Source organism: Oncorhynchus gorbuscha, linkage group LG16, assembly GCF_021184085.1.
Source record: "Oncorhynchus gorbuscha isolate QuinsamMale2020 ecotype Even-year linkage group LG16, OgorEven_v1.0, whole genome shotgun sequence".
Classification (NCBI taxonomy): Eukaryota; Metazoa; Chordata; class Actinopteri; order Salmoniformes; family Salmonidae; genus Oncorhynchus; species Oncorhynchus gorbuscha.
Window position 1 is genome coordinate 86709832 of NC_060188.1, and position 23570 is coordinate 86733401.

The 23570-nt window shown below is 47.0% G+C and overlaps 1 protein-coding gene across 3 annotated transcripts in view; it reads right to left on the bottom strand.

Annotated features, from left to right (window-relative positions):
- Positions 1 to 23570, bottom strand: part of exd3 (exonuclease 3'-5' domain containing 3) — a 63628-nt gene that overhangs the window by 22744 nt on the left and 17314 nt on the right. For 2 of the 3 annotated variants that reach the window (XM_046305426.1, XM_046305425.1), the window contains exons 14-19: positions 22500 to 22609; positions 21747 to 21924; positions 20884 to 21050; positions 20443 to 20664; positions 20302 to 20355; positions 20051 to 20182 (exon numbers count right to left, since the gene is read on the bottom strand). In XM_046305426.1, coding sequence (XP_046161382.1) covers positions 20051 to 20182; positions 20302 to 20355; positions 20443 to 20664; positions 20884 to 21050; positions 21747 to 21924; positions 22500 to 22609 — 863 coding nt within the window. Of the gene's footprint in view, positions 1 to 17024; positions 18371 to 20050; positions 20183 to 20301; positions 20356 to 20442; positions 20665 to 20883; positions 21051 to 21746; positions 21925 to 22499; positions 22610 to 23570 lie in introns of those variants that run through there. The other variant, XM_046305428.1, reaches the window with a different exon arrangement.

Below are 23570 nucleotides of genomic sequence, written 5' to 3' on the forward strand. Positions count from 1 at the left end.
TTGTTTTATTTGATGAATGTATTATTTAATTCCAAGTCATCAGCTCATCTCTATAGAGCTGCTGTCTGACAAAATCACTATTTAGTAGTTCATCAAAGTAAATAAGGCTGAATACCAACTATCAATCACTTAGATAATGTATTTTCAGGTAGCGATACCTCACGAAGCAACTGCTCTCTACGTATCCCCTCACATAGCAGGCATACAAGTAACACAGACCGGACAAGTAGCCACTCAATGGATTATGGTCATTGTACTTAATTATCACATTTTCTGCGCTAAACTACGTATAATATTGGCCCGTTGGAAACTACAACTTACTACATTGCACAGTTTGGTCCTGATCTGATTTATCTTAGAGACATTTTAGAGATATTGCAGTGCAATCTGTGCATTGAACTCAGAAGAAGAAAAAAACGGAACAAAATGGAATTCAAATAATTGAACAAAAAATAACCTACATTTCGGTTAATCACTCAGCACTAGTGCTGGGGGTCTCCTCAGGGAACAGTGTGGACTCTCGGTTAATCACTCAGCACTAGTGCTGGGGGTCTCCTCAGGGAACAGTGTGGACTCTCGGTTAATCACTCAGCACTAGTGCTGGGGGTCTCCTCAGGGAACAGTATGGACTCTCGGTTAATCACTCAGCACTAGTGCTGGGGGTCTCCTCAGGGATCAGTGTGGACTCTCGGTTAATCACTCAGCACTAGTGCTGGGGTCTCCTCAGGGAACAGTGTGGACTCTCGGTTAATCACTCAGCACTAGTGCTGGGGTCTCCTCAGGGAACAGTGTGGACTCTCGGTTAATCACTCAGCACTAGTGCTGGGGTCTCCTCAGGGAACAGTGTGGACTCTCGGTTAATCACTCAGCACTAGTGCTGGGGTCTCCTCAGGGAACAGTGTGGACTCTCGGTTAATCACTCAGCACTAGTGCTGGGGTCTCCTCAGGGAACAGTGTGGACTCTCGGTTAATCACTCAGCACTAGTGCTGGGGTCTCCTCAGGGAACAGTGTGGACTCTCGGTTAATCACTCAGCACTAGTGCTGGGGTCTCCTCAGGGAACAGTGTGGACTCTCGGTTAATCACTCAGCACTAGTGCAGCACTAGTGCTGGGTGTCTCCTCAGGGAACAGTGTGGACTCTCGGTTAATCACTCAGCACGGTTAATCACTCAGCACTGAGTGCTGGGGGTCTCCTCAGGGAACAGTGTGGACTCTCGGTTAATCACTCAGCACTAGTGCTGGGGTCTCCTCAGGGAACAGTGTGGACTCTCGGTTAATCACTCAGCACTAGTGCTGGGGGTCTCCTCAGGGAACAGTGTGGACTCTCGGTTAATCACTCAGCACTAGTGCTGGGGGTCTCCTCAGGGAACAGTGTGGACTCTCGGTTAATCACTCAGCACTAGTGCTGGGGGTCTCCTCAGGGAACAGTGTGGACTCTCGGTTAATCACTCAGCACTAGTGCTGGGGTCTCCTCAGGGAACAGTGTGGACTCTCGGTTAATCACTCAGCACTAGTGCTGGGGTCTCCTCAGGGAACAGTGTGGACTCTCGGTTAATCACTCAGCACAGCACTAGTGCTGGGGGTCTCCTCAGGGAACAGTGTGGACTCTCGGTTAATCACTCAGCACTAGTGCTGGGGGTCTCCTCAGGGAACAGTGTGGACTCTCGGTTAATCACTCAGCACTAGTGCTGGGGTATCCTCAGGGAACAGTGTGGACTCTCGGTTAATCACTCAGCACTAGTGCTGGGGTCTCCTCAGGGAACAGTGTGGACTCTCGGTTAATCACTCAGCACTAGTGCTGGGGTCTCCTCAGGGAACAGTGTGGACTCTCGGTTAATCACTCAGCACTAGTGCTGGGGGTCTCCTCAGGGAACAGTGTGGACTCTCGGTTAATCACTCAGCACTAGTGCTGGGGGTCTCCTCAGGGAACAGTGTGGACTCTCGGTTAATCACTCAGCACTAGTGCTGGGGTCTCCTCAGGGAACAGTGTGGACTCTCGGTTAATCACTCAGCACTAGTGCTGGGGTCTCCTCAGGGAACAGTGTGGACACTCGGTTAATCACTCAGCACTAGTGCTGGGGGTCTCCTCAGGGAACAGTGTGGACTCTCGGTTAATCACTCAGCACTAGTGCTGGGGGTCTCCTCAGGGAACAGCGTGAGTCTAAACCCTGGTGCTGCTTACACAGTTAACATTCCCCTGCACAGTGTGTGGGTGTCTCTGTGTGAGTGTGGGTGTGTCTGTGTGAGAGTGTGTGCGTGTGTGTATGAGGAATCCACATCTCTTCTTAATGTCCCTCTTACACTATGACCTGAGAGCAATTTCTTTAAATGCCTGTCATGTTATGTTTACACAAGCTATATTACCAGAGACCAAGCAGCGAGAGACCAGAACACTGGGGACAAGACCAGGAGACCCAACTCAGACCAGGAGACCCAACACAGACCAGGAGACCCAACACAGACCAGGAGACCCAACACAGACCAGGAGACCCAACACAGACCAGGAGACCCAACACAGACCAGGAGACCCAACACAGACCAGGAGACCCAACACAGACCAGGAGACCCAACACAGTCAAATCAAATCAAAGTTTATTGGTCGTAACTAGTGTAAAAGTACTAGACACAACCAGTTGAGATGCATCAATAACATTGAGTCAAGGAGACTAAACACGTCTACAGAAGCACACAGACACCTCTACACCTCCACTAAAAAGTCCCACCACTTCTGCAATTCTGTAATGGAAATTATGTCTGTCTCTGCACAATATACACTTCCCTACATGTGTATTTGGACAGTGATGCTCAAAATTTGACTCTATACTACATTTTGGATTTGAGCGCAAAAGTACAGAATATGAACTTATATTTGAGGGTATTTTCATACACCTGATCAACCATTTACTAATGAAAGCACTGTATAGATCTAGTACCCAACTTTGAAGTATTTGGAAAAATGTAACTTACCAAACATTTATTCTTTGGTCCCATATTCCTAGCATGCAATAACTACATCAAGCTTGAGAATCTACAAACGCATTGGATGCATTTGCAGTTTGTTTTGGCTTTTAGGGTCTTTAAACTGAATTAGGAACTGTATTTTTATTCCAACAATGAATGAAAAAAGCACGTTTTTAAACTGAAGACTGTATATGTATATAAGTCAAACGCTAGCAACGCCACGGTTGTGGGTTCAATTCCTGCAGGGATCATTTACACATACCTAAACGTGTATTGTATTCTCTGTACGAGGGCAGACCCCAAATAGTCAAATGGTCAATTGTTTGTTCGTTAGGCTGTTGGTTGACCGAGAATGTTGTAGTCGAGCAGTAACAAATATATATACAATGCAGTCGGGAAGTATTCAGATCCCTGGACTTTTCACACATTTTGTTACGTTACAGCCTTATTCTAAAATTGATTACATTGTTTTCCCCCCTCAATCTACACACAATACCCCATAATGACAAAGCAAATCTGTTTTTTAGAACAAATAAAAAAGTATTCAGACTCTTCACTCATGATTTTGTTGACAGACTTTTGGAAGCAATTACAGCCTCAAGTCTTCGTGGGTATGACGCTACAAGCTCAGACTGGGGTTAAGGTTCACCTTCCAATAGGACAACAACCCTAAGCTCACAGCCAAGACAATGCAGGAGTGGCCCAGCCAGAACCCAGACTTGAACCCGATCGAACATCCCTGAAAAAACCTGAAAATAGCTGTGCAGCGACGCTCCCCATCCAACCTGACAGAGTTTGAGAGGATCTGCAGAGAGGAATGGGAGAAACTCCCCAAATACAGTTGTGCCAAGCTTGTAGCGTCATACCCAAGAAGGCTCAAGGCTGTAATCGCTGCCAAAGGGCTTCAACAGAGTTCTGAGTAAATGGTCTGAATACTTATGTAAATATGATTTTTTTTTTATACATTTGCAAACATTTAAAAAAAAGTTTTGCTTTGTTATTATAGGGTATTGTGTGTAGACTGATGAGGAAAACTACTATTTAATACATTTTAGAATAAGGCTGTAACGTAACAAAAAGTGGAAAAGTAAAGGGGTCTGAATACTTTCCTCTGTACAGGTGCCTATTTGGGGATCTGATTTCTGATTGGCTTAACGCAACACATTTACATTACATTTAAGTCATTTAGCAGACGCTCTTATCCAGAGCGACTTACAAATTGGTGCATTCACCTTATGACATCCAGTGGGACAGTCACTTAACAATAGTGCATCTAAAACACCACTAATGACCTGTGGAGCTTCCTAAAGTAATGTTTTCTTCACCTCAAACATCATGTAAACAAAGACTGTTTTTACATACATTGAGAATGACAATAGTTCCTCAATTAATTAGAAAAATCTTTCCAGCTCTCTCCCGTTCGATAACAACTCAGAGTGAAAGGGGAAAATGCTATGCTCTGATTCAGTGGAAAAGTCATAAAATAGGCCTACCTGATTTCTTCTCATCAGTGCTTGACTTGAACTGAAATATGTTCTGGTACTCATTTTGGGTGCTCGCACTGTTTATATTTAGGTGCAGGAACTCCTCAATACTTTTGAGCTAATATTCTATAAAGAGGAACAGGAGCTCAAGCAGAAGAACATTTTGAGGTGTCAGTACTCCGCTCTTATCCCTTGCGTAAATAGCCTACAGCTGTGTCTGTCCCAAGCTCACTGGCCCAAGTTCAGTTCAGTAGCTCAAGCTTCAGGCCAGACCCAAGTTAATAGTTGATACAGTGTTTCAAGGTGGTTGCAGACAGGCCCTGTGTAGTCAATATGATTTAAAGGATATTTCTTTTTAAATCAGGATATTTTCTACCTGCAGGATGCAATGCTTTTATTTGTTGGCTTTATGTAGGCTATTTGTACATTGTTGGCAATGGCAATAGAAGTAACTTTTTTAGGTTTGTATCATTTTCATTTCGATTTGGATATAATTTTGATTAACCACATGGTTTTGAGATACGTTATTATAAATGAAATATAACTGTTTCACGAAAATCATAACTGTCATGCAGATCGGTAGAAATGGTAAGATTAATTGGCATTCAACATGAGAAAGGTTGCTGACTCTTCGTGTAGCCCTTTACCGGCAACTTCAGGAGAGTAATGGCAGAATCTGTGAAAGCCAGCAGAAGGAGAATAGTTGAGTCAGTTGAAGGTTTTTTTCTTCTGGTTATCTAGATCTCTGGTGCCATCAGAGGCATTGGTCTTATTTCATCAAGACTGTAAGCGTTAAGCATCAGACAAGCTCAATGCCACCTGGGGCACAATTGGCCCAGCGTCATCCGTGTTTGGCCATCATTGTAAATAAGAATTTGTTCTGAACTGACTTGCCTAGTTAAATAAAGGTTAAATAAAACAATTACATTTTTTTTAAATAGGTGATTTTATTAAAACACACCGGATGTCTCTATATATGGAAAAATAGATCTAACATTTTCAAACAATTTATTGATCTGAAGAACAGACGATTTTCGGTCGACCAATATATTTTTTTTTAGTCAGGGACAGCCCTAAACTACTAGTGTGAGTCTCTGGATAAAATGAGTGGCATATTATTACTATAACTGGAAAGAATGCCAGGCAGCTCTAGAAGCTTGGTTAGTTGATATTGCAGGATGTATAATTGGGGTCGTTGCGTGTCACAGACACACACCTGCTAGCTAGCTACTGTAGGCTATGACTAAGTTCCTTGCTGGTGTTCCCTCCGCTCCGTTCTGAGAATGCACACTGCTCGGCTCTCTCCCTGTGCTGCGGGTGCAAAAAAGTGACCCCACCCCACCCCCAGAGCGGTTTCTACTCTGGAGAACATAAACAGCTCTGTCTGCCCTGGGCCAGTTCTCATGACATCACCACACAGCAGGAATTCATATTTCCTCTGTCTCTTGCTCGCTCTCCATATTTTATCCCTCCATCTAATTGCTCCCCCTCTCTCTCCAACTGCCCCCCCTCTCTCTCCAACTGCTCCCCCTCTCTCTCTCCAACTGCCCCCCCCCTCTCTCTCCAACTGCCCCCCTCCAACTGCTCCCCCGCGCTCTCCAACTGCTCCCCCTCGCTCTCTCCAACTGCTCCTCCACCCGCTCTCTCCAACTGCTCCCCCCGCTCTCTCCAACTGCTCCCCCTCTCTCCCCAACTGCTCCCCCCCTCTCCCGAACTGCTCCCCCTCGCTCTCTCCAACTGCTCTCCCCAACTGCTCATCCCCTCTCCAACTGCTCCCCCTCTCTCCCCAACTGCTCCCCCTCTCTCCCCAACTGCTCCCCCTCTCTCCCCAACTGCTCCCCCTCTCTCCCCAACTGCTCCCCCCTCTCTCCCCAACTGCTCCCCCTCTCTCCCCAACTGCTCCCCCCGCCGCCCCAACTGCTCATCCCCTCTCCAACTGCTCCCCCCCGCTCTCCAACTGCTTCCCCTCACTCTCTCCAACTGCTCTCTCCAACTGCTCACCCCACTCTCTCCAACTGCTCTCACCAACTGCTCTCTCCAACTGCTCTCTCCAACTGCTCACCCCACTCTCTCCAACTGTTCACCCCCTCTCTCCAACTGTTCACCCCCTCTCTCTCCAACTGCCCCCCTCTCCAACTGCCCCCTCTCCAACTGCCCCCCTCTCCAACTGCCCCCTCTCCAACTGCCCCCCTCTCCAACTGCTCCCCACTCTCCAACTGCCCCCCTCTCCAACTGCCCCCCTCTCCAACTGCTCCCCTCCCTCCAACTACTCCCCCAACTGCTCCCCCTCTCTCTCCCCAACTGCTCCCCCTCTCTAACTGCTCCCCCTCCATCTCTCTCGATCTGTCATTATTTTGCTGAAGGGCTCACATTGGCCCCATAGTCATACCTTTTCCATTTAGACTGTGTCAGACCCCAACACTCACTGTAGTTTAATACATTACAACATGACTACAACTCAGAACACACACACAGACACGTAACTGACTACTACACAGAACACTAGGAACAGTAAGTCAGAACAGTGTAGGCTAGAGAGGAGAGTCCATTCTAGAACTGGAGAAAAAGCTCAGAGTAACTGGTGGAATAATATAGGTTCATTATTGAGTGCATGAGAAGCAGTGTGTATGTTATAAAGATGTGGTGGGGGGGTACAGCGGAAATTACGCACTACTTCATTGTATTGGTGTTTGGAGGAAAAGTCCCATTGAGGGTCCCCCCTCCCCTCCGTCCCTCTCTCACACACCTCTCTGGTCTGGCTACAGGAGAAAGCAGTGGCAGGAAGCAGCTTGGCTCCCAGACAATGGGACACATCAGGCCAGCCCAGGACCTTTCGCAGGCAGTCTCACACACACACACACACACACACACACACACACACACACACACACACACACACACACACACACACACACACACACACACACACACACACACACACACACACACACACACACACACACACACACACACACACACACACACACACACACACACAAATGCCAGCCAGCCAATCAAAACACAGCGTACAAAAGCACAAACAGAGCAAAGACAAACAGGACATTCCAGCAGCCAGGTGCTCCGGATTCCTCGCCACGGCTAATCTGAATCAGAGAGAGAGGGAGAGCTGGAGGGCCCAGTGTGGGGGAGACGGGGGAGGGAGGGGTGTGAACAGGAAGCGGTGGCCAGATTATTAACTCTAAAACGATCCCCAGGATCTTTAATGAAGTGTCCTTGAGCACGCCAACCCCGGGGTCCGTCCTCACACAGTCACAGTCTCTCACACCAAGACACACAGGGTCCGTCATTCTGGCTAACCGTGTAAGGTGACATGCATGGAACGGCCTCTCTCACACACACACAGTCACACACACACAGACAAGCGGTTCACACACACCTAGAGGTGTCATCCTTGTACTATGTGATCCCCAGGCCAAAACGACTGAGAAAACAGAGGAGACGTGGTTCCTTTCAGACCAGATGCTGCTGACAGACAGCTCATCTTATGGCTCATCCAGGGATGTCAACATCAGCCCGCTTCACTTCCTGAGACTCTACTCTATTGTCTTACACGACAGACAGACAGGCGCGAGAATCAACTTCAACATGGGACAGCAGTCACCATGAAGATGCACAGGCTCACTAACTGCAGCCTCTCTCTATAGAGGATTTTTCTCTCGATTTTCACGCGCTCTCTCTCAAACTTCACATGCTCTCCACTTTCTCCTGCACGCTCTCCCTCTCCACTTTCACACACTCAACTGTTGTGCTCTCTCTCTATCACTCAACTTTCGCGCTCTCTTTCTCTCACTCACTCACTCTCTACTGTCACGGTCTCTCTCTCACTCTCGACTGTCGCGGTCTCTCTCTCACTCTCGACTGTCGCGGTCTCTCTCTCTCACTGTCGACTGTCGCGGTCTCTCTCTCTCACTGTCGACTGTCGCGGTCTCTCTCTCTCACTGTCGACTGTCGCGGTCTCTCTCTCTCACTGTCGACTGTCGCGGTCTCTCTCTCTCACTGTCGACTGTCGCGGTCTCTCTCTCTCACTGTCGACTGTCGCGGTCTCTATCTCTCACTGTCGACTGTCGCGGTCTCTATCTCTCACTGTCGACTGTCGCGGTCTCTATCTCTCACTGTCGACTGTCGCGGTCTCTCTCTCTCACTCTCGACTGTCGCGGTCTCTCTCTCTCACTGTCGACTGTCGCGGTCTCTCTCTCTCACTGTCGACTGTCGCGGTCTCTCTCTCTCACTCTCGACTGTCGCGGTCTCTCTCTCTCACTCTCGACTGTCGCGGTCTCTCTCTCTCACTCTCGACTGTCGCGGTCTCTCTCTCTCACTCTCGACTGTCGCGGTCTCTCTCTCTCACTCTCGACTGTCGCGGTCTCTCTCTCTCACTCTCGACTGTCGCGGTCTCTCTCTCACTCTCGACTGTCGCGGTCTCTCTCTCTCACTCTCGACTGTCGCGGTCTCTCTCTCTCACTCTCGACTGTTGCGGTCTCTCTCGACTGTCGCGGTCTCTCTCTCTCACTGTCGACTGTCGCGGTCTCTCTCTCTCACTGTCGACTGTCGCGGTCTCTCTCTCTCACTGTCGACTGTCGCGGTCTCTCTCTCTCACTCGACTGTCGCGGTCTCTCTCCCTCACTCGACTGTCGCGGTCTCTCTCACTCTCGACTGTCGCGGTCTCTCACGCTCGACTGTCGCGGTCTCTCTCACTCTCGACTGTCGCGGTCTCTCTCTCTCACTCTCGACTGTCGCGGTCTCTCTCTCACTCTCGACTGTCGCGGTCTCTCTCTCTCACTCTCGACTGTCGCGGTCTCTCTCTCTCACTCTCGACTGTCGCGGTCTCTCTCTCTCACTCTCGACTGTCGCGGTCTCTCTCTCTCACTCTCGACTGTCGCGGTCTCTCTCTCACTCTCGACTGTCGCGGTCTCTCTCTCTCACTCTCGACTGTCGCGGTCTCTCTCTCTCACTCTCGACTGTCGCGGTCTCTCTCTCACTCTCGACTGTCGCGGTCTCTCTCCATCACTCTCGACTGTCGCGGTCTCTCTCGCTCACGCTCGACTGTCGCGGTCTCTCACTCTCAACTGTCGCGGTCTCTCTCTCTCTCTCACTCTCGACCTTCGCGGTCTCTCTCTCTCTCACTCTCGACTGTCGCGGTCTCTCTCTCTCTCACTCTCGACTGTCGCTCGACTTTAGCGCACCCTCTCGCTCGACTTTAGCGCTCCCTCTCGCTCCCTCTCGACTTTGGCGCTCCCTCTCGCTCCCTCTCGACTTTAGCGCTCCCTCTCGACTTTAGCGCTCCCTCTCGCTCCCTCTCGACTTTAGCGCTCCCTCTCCCTTAGCGCTCCCTCTCCCTTAGCGCTCCCTCGCGCTCTCCCCTCTCGGCTTTCACGCGCTCTCCCCTCTCGGCTTTCACGCGCTCTCCCCTCTCGGCTTTCACGCGCTCTCCCCTCTCGGCTTTCACGCGCTCTCCCCTCTCGGCTTTCACGCGCTCTCCCCTCTCGGCTTTCACGCGCTCTCCCCTCTCGGCTTTCACGCGCTCTCCCCTCTCGGCTTTCACGCGCTCTCCCCTCTCGGCTTTCACGCGCTCTCCCCTCTCGGCTTTCTCTCTCTCTCTCGGCTTTCTCTCTCTCTCTCGGCTTTCTCTCTCTCTCTCGGCTTTCTCTCTCTCTCTCGGCTTTCTCTCTCTCTCGGCTTTCTCTCTCTCTCGGCTTTCTCTCTCTCTCGGCTTTCTCTCTCTCTCGGCTTTCTCTCTCTCTCGGCTTTCTCTCTCTCTCGGCTTTCTCTCTCTCACTCTCCTGACTTTCACACACCAGGCAGAGACACAATCATCTACAGGGCCTCAGGCTTTCCTCAGTCTGCAGACCGCCTGTCAGTCAGTGTTTATGAAAGGTGTGTGTGTGACTTTGCTCCAAGCCCAGTCAGTAACAGGAGACACCAACCCTTCGCCACATAGTGGGAAATATTTGGGATTGTTTCTCCTAGGAATGTCTTGGCATGTCTGAGGAACTTCTCTCCCCCTCTTAACCTCCTTTACCCCTCCTCATTTTACATTTTAGTCATTTAGCAGACACTTATCAAGCGCCTAGCTCAAGGGCACAGACTTTTCACCACGCAACTCAGCGATTCATACTTGTTGTATGTCTTGGCCGTGTGCTTAGGGTCGTTGTCTTGGCCGTGTGCTTAGGGCCGTTGTCTTGGCCGTGTGCTTAGGGCCGTTGTCTTGGCCGTGTGCTTAGGGCCGTTGTCTTGGCCGTGTGCTTAGGGCCGTTGTCTTGGCCGTGTGCTTAGGGCCGTTGTCTTGGCCGTGTGCTTAGGGCCGTTGTCTTGGCCGTGTGCTTAGGGCCGTTGTCTTGGCCGTGTGCTTAGGGCCGTTGTCTTGGCCGTGTGCTTAGGGTCGTTGTCTTGTGCTTAGGGCCGTCTTGCCTTAGGGTCGTTGTCTTGGCCGTGTGCTTAGGGTCGTTGTCTTGGCCGTGTGCTTAGGGTCGTTGTCTTGGCCGTGTGCTTAGGGTCGTTGTCTTGGCCGTGTGCTTAGGGTCGTTGTCTTGGCCGTGTGCTTAGGGTCGTTGTCTTGGCCGTGTGCTTAGGGTCGTTGTCTTGGCTGTGTGCTTAGGGTCGTTGTCTTGGCTGTGTGCTTAGGGTCGTTATCTTGGCTGTGTGCTTAGGGTCGTTGTCCTGTTGGTAGGTGAACCTTCGCCCCAGTCTGAGATCCTGAGCCTTCTGGAGCAGGTTTTCATCAATGATCTCTCTGTACTTTGCCCCGTTCATCTTTCCCTTGATCCTGACTAGTCTCCTAGTCCCTGCCGCTGAATAACACCCCCACAGCATGATGCTGCCACCACCATGCTTCACTGTAGGGATGGTGCCAGGTTTCCTCCAGGCGTGATGCTTGGGATTCAGGCCAAAGAGTTCAATCTTGGCATCATCAAACCAGAGAATTTTGTTTCTCATGGTCTGAGAGTCTTTAGGTGCCTTTTGGCAAACTCCATGCTGGCTGTCATGTGCCTTTTACTGAGGAGTGGCTTCCGTCTTGCCACTCTACCATAAAGGCCTGATTGGTGGAGTGCTGCAGAGATGGTTGTCCTTCTGGAAGGTTCTCCCATCTCCACAGAGGAACTATGGAGCTGTGTCGGTTACCTCCCCGACCAAGGCCCATCTTCCTCAACTGCTCAGTTTGGCTGGGCGGCCAGCTCTAGGAGTCTCAGTGGTTCCAAACTTCTTCCATTTAAGAATGATGGAGGCCACTGTTCTTGGGGACCTAAATGTTTTGGTACCCTTCCCCAGATCTGTGCCTCAACACAATCCTGTCTTTACGGACAATTCCCTTGACCTCATGGCTTGGTTTTTGCTTTGACATGCACTGTCAACTGTGGGACCTTATATAGAAAGGTGTGTGCCTTTCCAAATCATGTCCAATCAAACTCCAATCAAGTCGTAGAAACATCAAGGATGAGCAATGGAAATAAGCTATATTTCAAGTCCCATAGCAAAGGGTCTGAAAACTTCTGTAAATAAGGGTTTGTTATTATTTCTTTATTTTATTTACCTTTATTTAACCAGGCAAGTCAGTTAAGAACAAATTCTTATTTTCAATGACGGCCTAGGAACAGGTTAACTGCCTGTTCAGGGGCAGAACGACAGATTTGTACCTTGTCAGCTCGGGGGTTTGAACTCGCAACCTTCCGGTTACTAGTCCAACGCTCTAACCACTAGGCTACCCTGCCGCCCCATTATGGGGTATTGTGTGAAGATTGATGAGGAATTTTTATTTATTTAATCCATTTTTAGAATACGGCTGTAACGTAACGAAATGTGGAAAAAGAGAAGTGGTCCGACTACCTTCCGTATGCAGTATAAGTGTGTGATGTACAGTGGGGCAAAAAAAGTATTTAGTAAGCCACCAATTGTGCAAGTTCTCCCACTTAAAAAGATGAAGCCTGTAATTTTCATCATAGGTACACTTCAACTATGACAGACAAAATGAGGAGAGAAAAAATAATCCAGAAAATAACATTGTACGATTTAATGAATTTATTTGCAAATTATGGTAGAACATAAGTATTTGGTCAATAACAAAAGTTTCTCAATACTTTGTTATATACCCTTTGTTGGCAATGACAGAGGTCAAATGTTTTCTGTAAGTCTTCACAAGGTTTTCACACACTGTTGCTGGTATTTTGGCCCATTCCTCCATGCAGATCTCCTCTAGATCAGTGATGTTTTGGGGCTGTTGCTGGGCAACACGGACTTTCAACTCCCTCCAAAGATTTTCTATGGGGTTGAGATCTGGAGACTGGCTAGGCCACTCCAGGACCTTGAAATGCTTCTTACGAAGCCACTCCGTTGCCTGGGCGGTGTGTTTGGGATCATTGTCATGCTGAAAGACCCAGCCACATTTCATCTTCAATGCCCTTGCTGATGGAAGGAGGTTTTCACTCAAAATCTCACGATACATGGCCCCATTCATTCTTTCCTTTACACGGATCAGTCGTCCTGGTCCCTTTGCAGAAAAACAGCCCCAAAGCATGATGTTTGCACCCCCATGCTTCACAGTAGGTATGGTGTTCTTTGGATGCAACTCAGCATTCTTTGTCCTCCAAACACAACAAGTTGAGTTTTTACCAAAATGTTATATTTTGGTTTCATCTGACCATATGACATTATCCCAATCTTCTTCTGGATCATCCAAATGCTCTCTAGCAAACTTCAGATGGGCCTGGACATGTACTGGCTTAAGCAGGGGGACATGTCTGGCACTGCAGGATTTGAGTCCCTGGCGGCGTAGTGTGTTACTGATGGTAGGCTTTGTTACTTTGGTCCCAGCTCTCTGCAGGTCATTCACTAGGTCCCCCCGTGTGGTTCTGGGATTTTTGCTCACCGTTCTTGTGATCATTTCGACCCCACAGGGTGAGATCTTGCGTGGAGCCCCAGATCAAGGGAGATTATCAGTGGTCTTGTATGTCTTCCATTTCCTAATAATTGCTCCCACAGTTGATTTCTTCAAACCAAGTTGCTTACCTATTGCAGATTCAGTCTTCCCAGCCTGGTGCAGTTCTACAATTTTGTTTCTGGTGTCCTTTGACAGCTCTTTGGTCTTGGCCATAGTGGAGTTTGGAGTGTGATTGTTTGAAGTTGTGGACAGGTGTCTTTTATACTGATAACAAGTTCAAACAGGTGCCATTAATACAGGTAACGAGTGGAGGACAGAGGAGCCTCTTAAAGAAGAAGTTACAGGTTTGTGAGAACCAGAAATCTTGCTTGTTTGTATGTGCCCAAATACTTATTTTCCACCATAATTTGCAAATAAATTCATTAAAAATCCTACAATGTGATTTTCTGGATTTTTTTTCTCATTTTGTCTGTCATAGTTGAAGTGTACCTATGATGAAAATTACAGGCCTCATCTTTTTAAGTGGGAGGACTTGCACAATTGGTGGCTGACAAAATACTTTTTTGCCGTGTGTGTGTGTGTGTGTGTGTGTGTGTGTGTGTGTGTGTGTGTGTGTGTGTGTGTGTGTGTGTGTGTGTGTGTGTGTGTGTGTGTGTGTGTGTGTAAGTGATTGAGCATAAGGTGTTAATTGTGTGGCAAGGCCAAACCCAGATTCTAACACACAGATACACTCTCACATTCCCAGTAAAGGGTAACACACTTCACACACCCACCCAGTGAAGGGAAATTTAAAACTTGTCTCATCCTCTTACATTCTTCCTTTTTTTCTCTCAGCCCATTGCCCTCTTTGTAGATCAAATTTCAAAGCACCGGGTCCTCCAATCGCCTCTCCCTCCCTCTCTCGTACTTCTCCCCTCCCTCTTCCTCCCCCCACACTAGAAATCTCTCTCACCGCTTCTCTAACCTCTCACTATCACTCTCCCTTTCTCTCTCTCACCTCTCCCTTTCTCTCTCACCTCTCACTATCAATCTCTCCCTTTCCCTCTCACTATCAATCTCTCCCTTTCTCTCTCACTATCAATCTCTCCCTTTCTCTCTCACTATCAATCTCTCCCTTTGTCTCTCACTATCAATCCCTCACTCGTTTGTTACTCTCACCCTCTCTCACGCTGTTGCAGTTCCTGTTGCTGTTTTCACTTCTCTCACTGTGGCTCGTGGGAACCTGAGTCCTGCACTGCTGCGTCTGTCTAGGGCTGGGGCTAGACAGGCAGGGCAAGCAGATGTCTATCTCATGTATTTATTTATTTTAAAGTCTGGGGTAAACATCTGATGCATTTGACGGAAAATATAGATTGGGAAGGGTACAGCAGGGTCAGAGTTCTGCGTCCCAAAAGGCACCTTATTCCCTAGATCAGGCGTAGGCAACTCTGGTCCTCGAGGGTCTGATTGGTGTCACACTTCTTCTCCTTCCCTAGCAAACACAGCTGATTAATCGAATTGCATTCTAAACTGAAGATCACGATTAGGTGATGATTGGAGTCAGGTGTGTTAGCTGGGGCAAAACTGTGGCACCAATCAGGCCCTGGAGGACTGGAATTGCCCACCCTCGTCCTAGATATAGATTGGGATGGGTACGGTAGAGTCAGAAGCCTGCGTCCCAAAACGCACCTTCGTGCACTACGGCTCTGGTCAAAAGTAGTCCACTATAAAGCGAATAGAGTCCACCACTCCCTCACCACCACTACCACCAGTGGAGGCTGCTGAGGGGAGGACGGCTTATAATAACGTCTGGAGTGGAATCAGTGGAATGGTATCAAACACATGGTTTGATGCCATTCCATTTACTCTGTTCCAGACATTATAATAAGCCGTCCTCCACTGGTGGTAGTGGTGGGCTGTGAACCTAACTCTATCCACCTATCCCCTTCATGGAATTCCGAGAGCGGAAGGAGTTCAGAGATCAAAATGATATGGGCACGTCAAGGGTCAATTCTACAGAGATCTAAAAGGATAAATAAGGTCAGCAGAACAGAAGTGAAACCTCCTTGGTATATAAGAATCATCATCATCATCACACACACACACACACACACACACACACACACACACACACACACACACACACACACACACACACACACACACACACACACACACACACACACACACACACACACACACACACACACACACACACACACACACACACACACACACACACACGAATCTCTCATGCATACACAATAATATGAATAAATTCATGATTCACTACTTAGTTATCAGTAAAGTGAATGGTAAACCAACTGTAGTAATATGATGCGAGGCGTTTACATTAATGACATTGGAGTAGACCGTTGGGCACTAAATGGACTGTTCGTCTCAGGCGATAAGATATAAAAACACATTGTGATATTTGACAGCTAGAGTGACGGTAGTGCAGTGCTCCGTGACTTATTTGCTCAACCTTCGGTCTGGAATGGACTCTGTCGTTCTGTTACTGTAGGAATCCCAGATGATTTATATGTGTAACCCACCAGCCCTTCCTGAGAGCCTTGGTTATATTGTTGAGGTCTGGCCAGGTGTAGCTCAGTCGGTAGAGCGTGGCGTTTGTAATGCCAGGGTTGTGGGTTCGATACCCACGGGGGACCAGTATGAACTCACTACTGTTAGCCGCTCTGGATAAGAGGGTCTACTAAAAAATACATGTCTGGCTATATAGAGACCAAAGGCTGGCAGACTGACACAATTATCTGATCTAAGCACATGCTGAGTTCATCTCAGAAACTACTGTTACAGAGAGCTACTCTACCCCTTTCTCCCAGTTGTTAGAGTGGTCGTTTCACTAAATACTGTTGTGTCATTTGGATGAAAGTCCTGCTGAAGAGAGTCAGAGTTGGGAATTATCGCTGGGTTTGTAAAGACTGTGGTAGAAAGGTCAGCTTTTAGAGAAGCAAAATGGAATCCAATCTCACATTTGCACACAACTTCAAAACAGTCAAAGACAAGTGAGTGGAGAGGAGAGATAGACAGAAAAAGAGCAAGAGAGAGAGAAAGCGAGAAAAAGAGAGAAAGAGAGAGAAAAAGGGGATTATAAATGACATGGTCTTTTCTCAGGCTGTGGTCAGGCTATGTATCAATGGGCCACACAGGGGGTATAGAGGAGGTCCACGACCAGGAATGACCTCTAGTGCCTCCCAGAGAGAGAGGCTTTCAGGGGGAACGGGGGAGCAGAAAGGGGGAGGGGTCTGAGTTGAGGCTGGTCAAGAAAGACACCAATCCACTGTGTGTGTGTCCGTGCGTGCTTGTGTGTGAGGGTGAGTGTGAGTGTGTGTGTAACGGGGAAGAGGGGCTAAGTAGGGTTTTGGTGGGAGTTGAGACTGGGCCTGGTCAAGAGAAAGACACCCATCCACTGTGTGTGTGTCCATGCGTGCTCGTGTGTGAGGGTGAGTGTGTGTCCGTGGGAGTTGAGGCCTGGTCAAGAGAAAGACACCCACCACAAAGCGAATCAAAAGACTTTACAATCAGATAACAAAGGGGTTAACATCCCCTGGGTGGGCTTTCAACACACCCCCAGCCCCAGGGGTGCCTACGAGAGCTCAGACACGCACCCTTCCTTCCCAATATAAGCCCCTCTGCCCCGTCGTATCACGCATGCCTTCACATGACTTAACATACCCTTTCCCTTCACTGTTTCACCACTGACTATATAGAAGTGCTTTGTCAATGGCCTACGTTACACAACAAACTGGAGTTTAAGGGTGTATTTATTTCAGTCTATTGTATATTTTGATCAGAACAAGAAAGCTGCTCACTTGGCTTAATTTAAGACAGTGGTTTTGTGTAGCAGCTTTTCATGAGTCTTCAGCAGCAATCTAACATATTTCAGACCACAAACCAACTCTTAAACTAAACTAAGGTCCTTTCGCTTCCACAGATACTGTATGGGTTAGAAAAAGCAGTGTGGTCAGAGACAGAACCATTTGAGGCAAACTGCCTTGGACAAATGGTGGCTGGAGGCATTGAGGAGGGAGATACTTGTCCAGTAGTCAGTCAGTCAGTCACGAGTTACGACGTTACGGGAGGATAAAGACAAGGACACATTTGGGAAGGAGACAATACCTAGGAGGACAGAACACCCAGGTCTGGTCTAAAATATGTCCTGTAGATCTGACTGGCTGGTTGTTGAGTTTTTACACATTTGCAAACATTTCTAAAAACCTGTTTTTGCTTTGCCATTATGGGGTATTGTGAGTAGATTGAGGGAGAAAAACAAAACAATTTAATCCATTTTAGAATAAGGCTGTAACAAGACCAAAATGTGGAAAAAGTCAAGGGGTCAAAATATTTTTCCGGCGGCACTGTAATAAGAAGCATATCTTATTTTCCCACACTTAAAAGTAGAAAACATGAAAACATTATAGGTCTGGCCCAATAGAACATGAAGAGATGGACTTCTGTAGTTATGAGAGTACAAATATCCCTTTACACTTGTGTGTATAAGGTAGTAGTTTTGGAATTGTTAGATTACTCGTTGGTTATTACTGCATTGTCGGAACTAGAAGCACAAGCATTTCGCTACACTCGCATTAACATCTGCTAACCATGTGTATGTGACAAATAAAATTTGATATGATTTATTTGATTTGAAATAAAATAATTAACAGACGACTTGAAGGGATTATGCTATTAATGAATCATGTCTGAACATCATTTTCTGGTATTTTCTACCCCCTCTACCTTTCCCATTTCATCCTCTCTCGGGCCCTCTCTTACAAATCTCTTTTTTCCTCTCAGTCCGCATATTTCACTTTCTCTCTATCAATCTCGTTTATCCTCTTTCTGCATATTTTCACCTTCCTCTGCTTTACATCCATTGTACTCAGTTTCTCCCATCCTCCTCCCCCATCCTCCTCAGTCTCCCTACGCCTCCTCTCTGCCCTCCTCCTCCTCCTCTCTGTGGCTGACCCCTCTCTCTGCTCCGTCCGTCCGTCTGTCTGTCTGTCTGTCTGTCTTGTCGGTTCCCAGCAGTCGCCTCCTGTTTACAGCACACGGTAAAGATCCCATTGTTCCAGTGATATTACCACAGTAGGCACTTCAAACATGATGATTTACAGGAAACTGGTCTCCAGCGCCGTTCTATCCGTCTGCTACTTCCTGACACACTCAATTCCTTTCCACCATTCCAGGACATGACATGTGTCTTAGAGATACTGTATAGTACTGGACATCCTCTTGGACAAATGAATGACTGACAAATAACTCTGTTAACACGTCATAACTGTATTTCTGTTTATCATTCACAGCAAATACATGAAAGAAAACCACCACGAGCTGGCTTATTCTGTACACATCACCCTAGCAACCAAAATGTTTCTGTTGTTTATGTTCATAAGAGTTCCACACCCTTGTTCAACAGTAATACATTATTATTTAGTTATAACACTTAAAGAACCTAAAGAATAATGTAAACAAGTCTATGATGACATAATGCACAACCACAGTCACATGATGTTATGAACAGGAAGTGACCTGGAAATAAGATGTGTGTTCTATCTAATTATTTCATTATGTAGATTGTCATCTTCAAAATGAGACAGAAATGATGAAACCGTCCATGTGAAAATGAATGTAAGTGAACACACACACACATATGCACGTAGCAGGGTTTCCGCAGCTGGTTATTGCCAGCTTTTAGCCCTCCCCCCAAAATGAAAAGCCAATAAATAAAATTGTTGATGGGTCAAACTGTCCAGGAGAAGGAAAAAAAAGGTAAAATAATGCTTTATATTCAGTGATGGAAATACCAGTCAATATGCTCCAACTTCAAAGGCAAATATATGATTATCAATTAGCCAATATCCAGCAACTCCACACAGCCATTGAAGGGTAGTGGGACAACATTCCACACGCCACAATCAACAGCCTGATCAACTCTATGCGAAGGAGATTTGTGGAACTGCATGAGGCCAATGGATATCAGACCAGATACTGACTGGTTTACTGATCCACACCCCTACCTTGTGACCAACAGATGCATCTCTGTATTCACAGTCTTCTGAAATTCATAGATTAGGGGCAGCAGGTAGCCTAGTGGGCCGCGTGTCGGACCAGTAACCAAAATGTTGCGAGATCGAATCCCCGAGCTGACAAGGTAAAGATCTGTCGTTCTGCCCCTGAACAAGTCAGTTATTGTAAAGGCCGTCATTGTAAATAAGAATTTGTTCTTAACTGACTTGCCTAGTTAAAATAAATAATACATTAAAAAAATTAAGGCCTAATGATTTTATTTCAATTGACTGATTTCTTATACGAATTGTAACTCAATAAAATCTTAGAAATTGTTGCATGTTGCATTTCTATTTTGTTCGGTGTAGTTTAGGTGTAGATTCAATGGGCCATCAGTTGTGTAGGTTGGCTAGCAGAGAATAAGGGGCCAATTCTTACAAACTGCTTATAAACACAAATTCTGTTAGGGATGTTAAGATTCTAACAATGACAGTGTTTTTATAGACTTATTTGGGTAAAGTTCAGGACAGGGTGGACATCACTTTCAAAATGGCAGAGTAACTTAAAAAGTAAATATCTGGTAAATTTCTCAAATATCAGGTAAATGAAAATCTTGCCGGACACTTTGTCCAGTGCCAAACTTTCCTACCATAAACCATGGCACACACACAAGTACAAACGATCACACCCACACACACTGTTGACCGACCTGACAGCGGCTGAATATGTCCGACTGGGTTGGCTGGACGTTGAAGTGTTTCAGGACTCGTACTGCCTGGTCCCGGGCTTTCTCTGAGCAGTCCAGCGCAATGCAGCGACCCTCTCCCACCTGGGACTTCAGCTAGACACACAAACACACACGGAACATCTCCTGACTCCGCATATACAAACTGTATTGTCAGAACCCTGCTCAAAAACAGACGTGAGACACACACTCTATAACATGCAGTTCATATTTACCGTCTGGTACGGCTGACCACAGGTGAGTATGACTCGTCCATCTTCTCGGGCTAACTGAGGAACAGAAGAAAATATAGAGAGTTAGCGTCATCATCTGAGCCGTTTTCTGCCTCAGTGTGTCTGTCCTACTGTCTATCCTACCTGTGCAGCCACCCTATGGTCATCCGTATTCTCCAGCAGTACCACGTCGACCCCCAGACAGCGCAGGTAGCGCCCCAGACCCTGTAGCATGTTGTCACACACCACACGCAGTTGTTGAGGAGCCATGCGTGGGGGCTGTGGACTCTGACTGTCCTCCCCAAGCTGGGGGCTTTTCTCTGGGCCTAGGGTTGGGGTTGGAGCTGGGTCTGACTCCTGGTGTGCCTGATATTAGAGTGAAAGCTTTAAACATCGGTTGTGTTCAGTAGGGAGAAATGTTTTGAAATGGGGAGATACTTCCTGACCTTTTATAGGGAGTAACACACTTGGAATTCAAGTTTCATGATGTTTAAAAAAAAATGTAGCCATGACAACCCTGGTTAACCCTTAACCAAACAAAACAACAGTGGTGTCAATGTGAAGAAGTTGTAGTTAGCCTCTGACCCCTCGGCGCCGGGCCTGCTTCTTCTTCTCCTCTTTCCGCTTCTTCTCCTCTTTACTCTTCTCCGTCTGAAGTGAGGAGATTGAGCACAAGTCCTGTGGCAGCCCAAAGCTTGCTGGGTCACGAGAGAGGGCCGAGTAGACGTCCAGTAAGCAGTATGCATCGACAGCTAGAGAGGTGATGGTGAGAGGAGGGATAGAGGAGAGAGAGAGAGTGGAGTGTGTGAGAGAGAGAGACGAGAGAGAGGAAGGTGAGAGAGCGAGAGATAGAGAGGAGGTTTAGAGAGAAGCGAGAGAGAGAGAGGAGATTGACGTGAGAAGGCGTGAGAGAAAAACACTGGAAAAAATAAAAGATGAAGAGATGAGAGCCATAAAGATAAGACCGAAGATCAAAAGAGCGAGATAGTATCGTCTGTCCCTTTATCTCTTCAGAGACAGACAGCGTTTAAAATGTCTACACTAGAATACTACTGAAGTATGAGGACTTATATTTGGCATGCATTCTAAGAAATAGCTATGAAAGGAAGTATGGACATTGGAACGAGGCTCCAGTTCAGTTCCCTAAATTGGCCTTTGCAGGAATGAGAGAGAGCAGCGAGCGAGAGAGAGCGAGAGAGAGCGGCGAGCGAGAGAGTGGCGAGCGAGAGAGAAAGGAGAACAAGGAGAGACAAAGAGCGTGAGAGATGTGTCTGGCATTCTGGAGCACAGTGAGAATGGTAAAGAAGATGACAACAGGCTGATCACAGTTGGTATGTGTGTGTGTGAACACCTCCGTAGCGGAGCTGGCTGGCCCGGAGCGGTCGTATCTCACAGTTGGTATGTGTGTGTGCCTGCATAGCAGTACTAGAATGTGTGTGTGGGTTTACCGGCGTAGCGTAGCTGACTCGTCCTCAGTGGTCGTCTCTCCCAGTTAGACAGCTGTTCCATCTTATCTAGGGGTTTCCCCAGGACCTGCTGGACCAGGAGACTGAGACCCTTCTCTGCTGGGCCCTCCCCAACCAGCACACCACGCGGTCCCCCGCGACTGCTGGCGCTACGCTGCATCTAAGGATCATACAGCATACGGTCACTTTCAGAACAGGGGAGGCCTATTTTCAATGCCGTAGTAACACAGCCTGTTTTTATATAATCTTATATTATAAACTGGATGGTTCGAGCCCTGAATATATATATCACAGGCATGACTAAACATTTATTTTTACTGCTCTAATTAAGTTACTAACCAGTTTATAATAGCAATAAGGCACTTTGGGGGGTTTGTGATATATGGCCAATATACCACATCTAAGGGCTGTGTCCAGGCACTCCGCGTTGCGTCGTGCTTGAGAACAGCCCTTAGCCGTGGTATATTGGCTATATATCACACCCCCCCAATCATTATTGCTTAAATGTAGTTTTGTTGCTTTTTAACCTACATAGCCTACCATCTAAAAATACAAATCTATACCCCCAGAAGAACTTGATTGTAGTTATGACCGTGCCTCAAACTTGCAGCTAGATAGTGAAAATACTCAGATGTTCTTGGTCATGTTTGGTCAGATATACAGTATGTACATAACACTCTCTAGGGCCATCACGCTACAGGAGACCAGGTGGGTCTGAGGTGAAGTGTACTGTACCTGTTGGTGCACGTTCAGTAGATCTAACACTCCTTCCATCTTCAGAGGTTCCTCAGAGAACTGGGCCCATGTGGCCAGAAGACACTTCAGGTCCCCTGCCATCCCATAACCTAGACACAGACAGAGTAATATCACACCAGGGTTCAAATAGTATTTCATTGAGTCTGCCTGGATTATTCCATTGGTTCATTACATCATGTCAGACGAGCTCAATAAAGCGCATCTAAAGTGTTAGGACAATTACTTGAACATACAGTACCAGTCAAAAGATTGGACACACCTTCTCATTCCAGGGTTTTTCTCTATTTTTACTATTTTCTACATTGTAGAATAATAGTGAAGACATCAAAACTATGAAATAACACATATGGAATCATGTCATAACCAAGTTTGTTAAGTTTGTTAAACAAATCAAAATATATTTTAGATTCTTCAAAGTAGACACCCTTTGCCTTGATGACAGCTTTGCACACTCTTGGCATTCTCTCAACCAGCTTCACCTGGAATGCTTTTCAATTAACAGGTGTGCCTTGTTAAAAGTTAATTTGTGGAATTTCTTTCCTTCTTAATGCATTTGATCCAAATCAGTTGTGTTGTGACAAGTTAGGGGTGGGTATATAGAAGATAGCCCCATTTGGTAAAAGACCAAGTCCATATTGTGGCAAGAACAGCTCAAATAAGCAAAGAGAAACGACAGTCCATCATTACATTAAGGCCATTCAATCCGGAAAAGTTCAAGAACTTTGAAAGTTTCTACAAGTGCAGTCATAAAAAAACATCAAGCACTATGATGAATCCCGACTCTCATGAGGACCGCCACAGGAAAGGAAGACCCAGAGTTACCTCTGCGCAGAGGATAAGTTCAATAGAGTTACCAGCCTTAGAAACTGCAGCCCAAATAAATGCTTCAGAGTTAAAATAACAGGCACATCTCAACAACAACTGTTCAGGAGGACACTGCGTGAATCAGGCCTTCAAGGTCAAATTGCTGCAAATAAACCACTACTAAAGGACACCAATAAGAAGAAGAGACTTGCTTGGGCCAAGAAACACGAGCAATGGACATTAGAC